This window comes from Panthera pardus, unplaced genomic scaffold (assembly GCF_024362965.1).
Source record: "Panthera pardus isolate Hobbes unplaced genomic scaffold, ASM2436296v1 HiC_scaffold_13, whole genome shotgun sequence".
Lineage (NCBI taxonomy): Eukaryota > Metazoa > Chordata > Mammalia > Carnivora > Felidae > Panthera > Panthera pardus.
In genome coordinates, this window is record NW_026526688.1 from 144,456,323 (window position 1) to 144,465,926 (window position 9,604).

At 45.5% G+C, this 9,604-nt stretch overlaps 1 protein-coding gene across 1 annotated transcript in view; it reads right to left on the minus strand.

The window, feature by feature from the left end:
* Positions 1 to 6,976, minus strand: part of PARM1 (prostate androgen-regulated mucin-like protein 1) — a 109,746-nt gene extending 102,770 nt beyond the window's left edge. The window contains exon 1 of the mRNA XM_019467440.2: positions 6,550 to 6,976. Coding sequence (XP_019322985.2) covers positions 6,550 to 6,592 — 43 coding nt within the window. The 5' untranslated portion in view covers positions 6,593 to 6,976. The remainder of the gene's footprint in view (positions 1 to 6,549) is intronic.
* Positions 6,977 to 9,604: the final 2,628 nt, after the last annotated feature.

Below are 9,604 nucleotides of genomic sequence, written 5' to 3' on the forward strand. Positions count from 1 at the left end.
ATACAATAGTAAGTGAGCAAACTCTGTCAGTAATGAGGTTATGCTTCTGGACAACACAAAACTGGCAAGAATATCGTAATTTAAAAGGTAACATATATTTTCATCACCCCATTCAACCATGGCCAAAAAACAAAACAAAACAAAAAAATCAAACAAAATCTTCTCCCCTCCAATTCTTTTCATGTTCAACACCTGCACTAGAGTTCCTCTGTCCTTATTTTCTCCCTCATAAAAAAGTAAATCAGGTGTCAGAATTTGGAAGATGTTATCATCAAAGTATTCTACCATTCATCTTATTTTGTATCCTATAGACATGTTTTCTAAATACCACACTGGTAACTTCCCACAATGGTTTTCCACGAACAGTTACCTATTCACAGATTTTGCCTTAGGTATAAAAGGTGCAAATTCCCACCACAGTCCAATTGCTTCAGGTTGTTGTGTTTTTTTTTTTTTTTCCAATTTGCCTTGAAATTCTAATATGCTGCTTGAGGCTCCATACCTACAGATTTCAAGTATTCCAATAGACCTATACAGCAAGAATTATGTAAACCTTATATAATTAATATTTGTGAGATGTACGAAGATCCTGGCACAGAAGAAAGCATTGAAATCCAAAGCTATTCTCTAACTTTCTTTTTTAATCAGTTGCCAGCTGGATTCTAGAAGGCTTCTAGTTCCAGCTCTCAGGCAAGAACATTGCTACCATTTAAAATACGTATACTGTTGTGTGTGTGTTTTTTTTTTAAAGGAACGGTACAGGAGGCTAAGGTAATAGAGCCTCAGGAAGGCTACGGAAATCCCAATTGTTCAAAACCACATAACAATGCTATCCTAGAGATAGCTGCTCTTAAATTTGTCTTCCCAAGAACAGACTGAAAAGGTACAGGACAACTAATGCTAGGTGAGGTGGGGTTCAAAATAGAGCTAATCCTGTATCAAACCCCTTGTTTAGGTGAACCGCAGATGAAAGGCCAAAGGTAGGGGTTCTAGATAAAATACGGGATGCCCAGTTAAATCTGAATTCGAGATAAACCACGAAGAATTGTTTAGTTTAAGTGTCCCAACTATTATGAGGGACATACTTAGAATACACTGTTTATTTGAAATTCAAATTAGACTGGGCAACCTGCGTTTTTATTTGCTAAATCTGGCAGCGCTAGCCAAAAGAAAACTAAAACAGCTTATTTTCAGTTGACATTATACCACCCTGTACCAATGAAAAACATAGATGGAAAGAATTATGTAATTGTCTGTTTTGTTGTAACGATTTCTACATCACTGAGACCTTGGCAAAGGTCTCAAGGTTTATAAACGACATTAAAACAGGTAAAAGACAGGTGAAAGAAACGGGCTACTTTGGCATAAGGATTATGACGAGCCCTTAATGATCTACACATCAGAAAATCTGATGTTATGTGAATTCTGTCATTTAAATAATTGAAGCTGTGCCTAAAAATATAAGCAATGCCACACATAAATCCGTTTTATTTTATAGTCACCCCACTTGCACATTCACTGGACGACAACCTATTAGCCCTGCATTTCCAAGTAAAAAGCAATCATTGCCTAAGGCATGCACTCACTACCTGCCTACCTCTTTTCAGAATTGCCACTGTCTTCTAAATGAAACATTATTTTTTCCCAAATAACTGTTTCATTCAGTATCTTATTAGCAAAGCAAATATTTGATTCCGAAACTAACATGTCCAACTTAAGTGACAGATACTTGCAAAAGAAAGCAAACTGTTGTAAAGGCTATGGGTGTTAAGACAGCCAATCCCTTTTGAAAGTATTTTTAAAATGTCCATTGTTTCCAAATTCTGTGGCCACCTCCTCACCTACCCACCCCTGCAGAGAAAACTCTTGCTTAAGAATGTCTGATCAAACATCAGACATTGGCCAATATTTTCCTTATGAAAACACACAATTAAACCTGGCCCAAATGCTCAAGGTAAATTAGAGATCTGACCATTACTGATGATTTGGGGCTTGAGAGACAGAGACAGAGAGAGAGAGAATGAAAGAGAGCCATTCTGGATCATTCAGATAACCATGAGCTGCCTATTCCTAAGTTCTTGGATCTGAATCATCCAAAATTTATGGCTCTAGGAATCTGACTTTAAGGTTTAGCTGAGTTGGGCTTCTGAAACACACACAGTTTGCAAAAGGCTTTGTGGAAGAAATAAAGTTCTTCATGAGACTTGACTTCTATTCGTTACAGAGCATTTTTTGGACTGTTATGCTAAAGCTGAGAGGACACATTATTAACCTTTTCAAATTAGGCATTTAGTAGGCTCAGTTGAATATTTTCTTAATTTGCACATTAAGGTTTGCCAGAACAGCTGGCACTGTGCTAGGATATTAGTTGAGATCTTTGATTTACATAGTCTAAGCACAAGCACAGAAACTCTATTTCCGAGAGGGGGGCGTGATGGGTAGCAATTGCTACTAAACTTTATTTACAAGAGTAATAAAAACAACAGTGGCTAACACTTATTGAGTGCTTACCACGTCCCGGGCACTGTAGGTATATTCAGTCACTTAACAGTTTCAACAACCTTATGAGGTTTTACTTTCCCAATTTTGTTTCTTGTCCTAAATTATACACTTAGTACCTAGTAAAACTTAGCTTTGTACCTAGGCAATCTAGAATCTTCCCGCTTACCACTTTGCAACACTGCCTCGGTAAAGGTATCAGATAACAATGAAGAGCTTCCTCCTTCTCAGGTCAGGTTTCATGGGAAGGAGGTGTCACTTCTTTGTGCTACTGACTTCAGGGAACAGGAGATAACCAGGCTAGAGGACCTTGAGCAACCCGTCACCCCCACTCCCAGACAACCACGGATAACCTCACTGTTCTTAAATGTGTGTGCATTTTTGGTTTATTTTTAATAGGTTTATGATATGATTTATGGTGAGGCTTTCCTATGCTTATGATAAGCTCTTGACCTATATATCAGGATCGGCAGTGAGAACACAGCCATAAATGTGTAGGGTGGGGTTGCCCTTCCATGATAAGGACATTCTAGATGTTAGTCACCTGGAGAAGAGCTACCTGATAAGCCCAGAGCACAAACAGGATCTCTAGCTGGTGGCCAACTGCAGTCTAGCTCTCTTGGTCTTGATCACCAAAGGGCAACCAGTCGTTGCCTAGGGCAACCTAAGTACTGGGGTAAGATATGATAGTTTCTTCGTGGAGAGAGCAGGGATAGACAAGGCAGACTCTCCAGGACAGGAAAGTAGGATCATGGGGTTTGTGTTTCTTTTACCTGTGTTTGCTTCCCTTTTGTCCCCCTTGAGTGTTGGAAAAGGGCTTTATCTCAGATGTCTCAGTGAGGAAGTTTTTTTTTTTTGCAGGGTGGGGGAGAGCGCAAGCAGAGGAAGGGCAGAGAGAGAGGGACAGAGGATCTGAAGTGGGCTCTGCACTGACAGGCTGATGATAGCAGAACGCCCAGTTTGGGGCTGGAACTCACGAACCACAAAATCATGACCTGAGCAGACGCTCAACCAACTGAGCCACCCAGGTACCCTTGAGTGAAGAAGTTTTTAAACAATTCAGCCATAGAACACCAAGAGGTGGCAATGATGGTGGTGGGCAAGGAGAAGAGAATCCAGAAGGGAGAGGGAAAGGAATGAAGATGGAAACTTCCTGCACCCTGCCATCCTCCCTCCCTCCCTCCCTCCTCAGTTCTGCAGCCAAAATGTGATGGTGCCGGCTTGTATTTCAATTTGGAGGCAGGACTCCCGTGTGCCTTGTACAGAGAGATGTTTGAGAATGGTCTGTAAAATATCCTTAACAGTTTATGCCACAGTCAACTTTGAAAGAACTGAAGATGGTTCAAGCTTTCTCTCTTCCTTCTTTTTAAAATACAAGTGAGTAAGTGTCAAGATTACTTTTGTTGACAATGCCCACATATTTGCAAGTGTCCAAGTGTCCGTTATTCAGGCAGGAGTAAGTGCTATGAATATACCTAGTGGATTTACTAAGCTACAAAATGTCCCCTGCCAAACCCCATTTCTGGCTCAAGAAGGTATCACCTGAAGAATTTTACTGGAGGGGTGAAAAAGAAGGAAGAGGAGAAGGTAGAAGAAGAGGAGGAGAAGTTGGAGGAGGAGGAGGAAGAGGAGAGGAGGAGGAAGATTACAGGAGAACACAAAAGTAGCAACTACTGGGTGAAACTAACCAGAGCTTCACCAGAGGAGCTGGGAGTCACTGAAACATACATACATGCCACACTCATTTCAGGAACCCTCACCCCTCTCTCCTTTACTGACACCTCTATTGTTTTTCCCAGAAAAATGCTATTTTGGTTTCTGAAAACACCCTACTTTGGGATGCAAAGAATCACATGAGGTATTTATGCCAATTTTTATATTATTTTCCTGACAACTAACTGCAAGTAGCCTCCCCTAAAGAGATTCCTTCAGATGGAAGGTTGAAAGACATGCAGAAACGTTAACTATGTTTCCAGGGTCAGGAGACCCCCCAAACTGGGAGGCTGTGGTTTTCTCCCTTCAGAACCACCCCCCCACCATGTGTACATGGATGGGGATGAGGCTACTCTGTGTGTCCACCAGCCCTCTCTCTCCACTGATGGACAAGGGCAATAGTCTCACCTCCAGAATAGCTGGGCTAAACTCGAAAACTGACCAAGAAAAAAAAATGTTGAGTTCCTTAGGAAAAAAAAAAAAAAAGCTACAATACACTGCCTAGTAGGGTTAATACAGGTAGTGCCAACTGCCAGAGCTATCAATAAAAATTAAAAAGACAATGGAGCCCCTGGGTGGCTCAGTCATTGAGCTTGACTTCAGCTCAGGTCATGATCTCAGGGTTCTTGGTTCCAGTCCCTCTTCCGGCTGGGTGTTGACAGCTCAGAGCCTGGAGCCTGCTTCGGATTCTGTGTCTCCCTCTCTCTCTGCCCCTCCCCTGGTCACATTCTGTCTCTCTCTCTCAAAAATAAATAAACATTAAAAAAACTGAAAAAAAAAAAAAAAAAGACAAGCCACAAGATCAAATTGGGAAACAAACCTATCTATAGGCTCTACTGGCTCAATCAAGTTTTTCTGAGCTTTGAGTTTCATGAAAAGATTCCTAGCGAGGAGAAAAGTAAAGGCACCTTTCATGTCATTTCGTAAACACCTCTTGCCTGGAGTGGGGCTGGAATTGCCTCACATGGCAACCCCGTGGTTCGGGATGGCGGCTGTTACACCTGCTAGGATCCTGGCGCTCCCCGCTGAGGCGGTGTAGCCAAAGCGCCCAGAGTGTTCCGGAACCTCCGCAGACGCGATTGCTAACCGTGCGGATACCAAAACGAAAGGTTTTCTCAGGCTTTCAGCAAGTCGAGAAAAACAAAAACAAAAATGAAACAAAACACGCTATACTCTCAAGTCTGGAAACTTTTCCTGAAAATTGCACTCTCTTTTGTGAGCTGTCAGGAAACTCCTGGCTTCTTTTCCAAGGATTGTAACGACCGCTGCCCACAATTACAGGAGCCCAAGCGATTCAGGAGGAAAAGAATTCACGGACTATATAGGCAGCAGTCAAATCGGCTTGTGCCATATGGCTTTGGAACATTCTTATCGAAACATGCCGGTGTCCGCGTACTCCGCTGCTTGTTCCCCTGCCACCTTATCCAGAGTCAGCTGTCCCTTGTCCGGCTGCATTTTCTGGAAAAGCTGGGTACCCAGCACCAGACTGAAAGCGTTGGTTGAATGTCTCCCGGCCCCCACTAAGCCGAGCTCAGTCCTGATCCTCTCTCCACAGCCCCTGCCAGAGGCCGCGGTCGGTGGTCCCGAGACCCGCGAGACGCGCGCGGCGAAGACTTCCTGAATTGGTGTCGGGGGCGGGGGGTAGTTTTAGCCAACTTAACGGGTTGTGCCACGGTCTCTCCCCTTTTGGGGAGGCTCCGGGTCACGGGGTAGAATGGCAACCCCAGGTTTGATCGCGAGTCAGGCAGCTGCCGGTGGGGCTGTTAGTGCCGCATCATCCCCAAGCGCACCTCCTCACAGACGCGGGAGACCGGAGAGCAGAGACCGCCAAGTCTCAGGGACCGCAACCAGACCCGCCGCGCGCGCAGCCACCGTTTAGAGCCATCCAGATGCCATCGCCCCGCTCCCCCGCCGCTTCTCCCGCTTTCTCTTCCCTCCCAGGGTCCAACCTCCTCAAGAAGTCGGCTGCCCGACTCTGGCAGGGTGTGCTCGGAGACCCGAAAAGCCTCAAGTCGCCATCAGTATCGCCCACCAGGGTTCGAACGCGTCGCGCAGCCACCTGTTCCACAAAGCCCCGAGTTTGTGCGGGCGCGGGCTGCGACAGGAAGGACCCCGTCACCCCCTCGGTCTCGCACAGCCCAGGCTCTCCACAGGCTCACACCACCCCAAATTCAAGTGCGCACATACCTTCACGCAACTCCGGAGGCTCGCGCCACTCGGGCCGCCCGCGCGCGGTGACTTACTTCCCGGTGTCCCCGCTCCAGCCCCAGCTCCAGCCCCGGCCGCCGGAGCCCCTCCCGCGCCCGGCCGCTCGGGGAGGACGGCGCCCCCAAATACCTGCCGTGAAGATGCAGAGAGCGAAGAGAGTCGTGCAGACCATGGTACCCGGGTGTTCGGTGCCGAGCTCCGGGAATGACCGAGCGCTCCGGGCGCGTAAGGCTCCTCCTCTGCCCGGCTGGCTGCCGCGGGAGCCGGGAGGCGAGGGCGGCTCTGCGCGCTCAGCCCCGGCGGCTCGGGCTGTTCCTGCGGCTGACGAAGCCAGGCAAACGCGGTGCGGCTCCGTCAGCTGCGTGTGCTCCCGCGCCGGGCGCGTTTCTGCTCCATCCCAGCCGCCCGAGCCGGGGCCGCCTCTGCCGCCGCGCCTGCCCCCGCCAAACCCCTCCCACCCGGGCCCCGCGGCGCTGACAAGGCCACCCCCTGGCCTCCCCTCTCCCGGCGCGCTCGGGTCCCGGGAGCCCCGGCCCAGGGCGGCCTCTGCTGGACAGACTCGAGTTTTGAAAAGGTTTAAGAGTCTAGCACGGTGCTGGGAACTAAACGGATGCTGAGTGTGAGCAGATCTCTGCCCTGGGGAGTTCATCTCAACTTTTCTCATGAATGCTTACAACAGGTGACCATATGCCACCTTAGGCGTCAACCCGAGGAGCCAAGACCCCGCTATTGCGTAAGAGAATACACATTACTTTCCTGCGTGCAGGTTACACCCTCATGCGCATTCAACCCCACTGCACTTCCTGCTGCCTGAGCCAGGATGTCTTTTATCCTATTCAGCTTCTTACCAGAGGAAATAACACTAAGGTCAGGTAACAGTGATCATGGGATCACTGAGCCAGGCAACCTCCTAGGTGTGGTATCATGACTCCTTCCAACAATCTTGTGACATAAGATTGCTGCTATTCCATTTACCAGATGAGAAAACTAAGGCCTAGAGAAGAGAAGTAATGCACTCAAGGTCACATAGCTGGTAAGGGCTGGGACCCCATAATTGAACAGTTTGTGCACCGGGGTTATAAAAACAAAGGCTGACATTTCCTGAGTGATTGCTGTGTGCTGGGCAACTGTGCTGCACAGATATTAACTGTGTGAATTCTCACAACAGTCCCTTGAGGTGGGCACTATTATATCTTCGTTTTCAGGGGAGGAAGTGGAAGTACAGGGAGGTTTAAGTACTTGTCCAAGACCACACAACTAGCTAATGGTATGGGTAGGATGCACCCGCACCCTCATCCTCTGTACTAAACTTGGTTTTCAAACCCCAAGGTTTCTGTATGTTCTGTATGATCAAAGCTGACCTTGCACTTAATCTTCCCCACCACCTTAGACTTGCTTGTTTCTCACACCTCTATCAGACCAGATGCCAGATCATCTCTAATATCTCTGTTGTTATGAGCCTGCTGGTCCCCTAGTCACCAGAGCTGGAAAGCGGCTGGAATTAATGAGCCTTCCTAAAGAATTAATTTGCTCAGGACCATTAGTAGCTCTGGGGAGCAGCTTTCTTTTCCTGTGGCTTCTTTTTCCTGTACTCAGGTTTCATTTTCTCACTTGTTTGGGTCTTATCACGGTATCTGTGATGACGTGCATTCCTCTGCCTGACCCCACCGGTTACCACTCGTGCAGCTGGTCACGCCTTCCACAACCAGATGAAACTGGGCTCAGAGGTTTGATGGTTTGTTTTGTTTTACTGGGATCTTTTTTCTTGGTTAATTGATTGATCCTTGTTGGAATGAGAAGTAGAAGATACCACAACCAGGTGCCTATCCTCTTTCCTCCTCCCTAGCCAGAGAACCTGTAAATTCAATTTGTTAAACATGTTTTCTGAGTGCTTTTGACCTTGAGGTTTTTCCAGTTTCTGGTGCTCTCTACATGATTATGAAAAATTTCTGCATCTGCGCTGTGGTTGTCTTGGGGGCAAGGATCATACACAGGTGAATTTTATATGTAAAATAAAACGTGTATATTTGTATATACATATTTCTTCTTTATCTTATTTACATATAAAATTTATATAAGGCAATGATGCCTTTCAAGGAGGGCCATTTCAGTAACTAACTCTATGATAGAAATAAATGTTTTTCAAAATCCCTGTACAGAGAAAAATATTCGATTGGATTTCAGCAAAACTTTAACGGAAACCCTCTGGGGCACAAAGCATGTGTGACTCCAGCTTTGATATCTAAGATGATGGTTTGGTACCCAAAGGATGGTGATTCCCACGTCTGAATCAGTTAAAATTTCCAAAGCTTTTCATTGTATACGGAATAGAGTTGAAAATGGTTTCGTTCACTAAAATCAGTCATTTTTATTAATGGTTAAAACTTGTAATTTATTAATTTGGTGAAAACATATTTGATCACTTACTAGATGCCAGACCTCATGCAAGGCTGTGGGAATGTAATAGGTTGTAAGAGTCAGGGTAGGCCAGGTTATGCTGCTGTAATAACCCACCCTAAAGTCTCAGAGGCTTAAGCAATAATGATTTATTTCATGCTCATCAACGTCTGCTATAAATCCAGGTCGTTTCCCAGAGTAGCTATCCTCTACATCGGGGAACTCAGTGCTATACCTCCATGTCAAATCCTGCTTCCACAGTCACCGAGATAGAGAAAGGGAGAAGCGGAGACTTAAGTGAAGCCTTTCCATCTTCTACCTGGAAGTCGCATGCACTTCTGCTCCTATTTTGTTGGTTAAAGCAAGTCATTGGCCATGTTCAACTTCAGGAAAGCAAGAAAGCACAATCTTCTTCTTTGCCCAGATGGAGAGGAGAGCTAGAGAGCAGGGGACAGTTGTGATGTGTGCCACAGTGCTTCATTGTCTCTGCCATCAGGAGCTTATGTTCTGGTAGTGGAAAGTCAAACATTGAATGAACAATCATAAAAATACATGCAATAACTTATTGTATTAAAAATGGGGAGACAGAAATGGGTGAAATGTTTTTAAATTTTTTCTTTAAATAAATAGAATTTTTAAAGAGTTTTGAAATATATGCAGTAGCTTATTATATTAAATTCTATAAATAATAATACCCACTAACATTTATGGAACTTCTGCTATGTATTAGGAATTGTTCCAGGCGTTTTATGTACTACGTTTAAACTTTGTATTGCATAAGGTTATA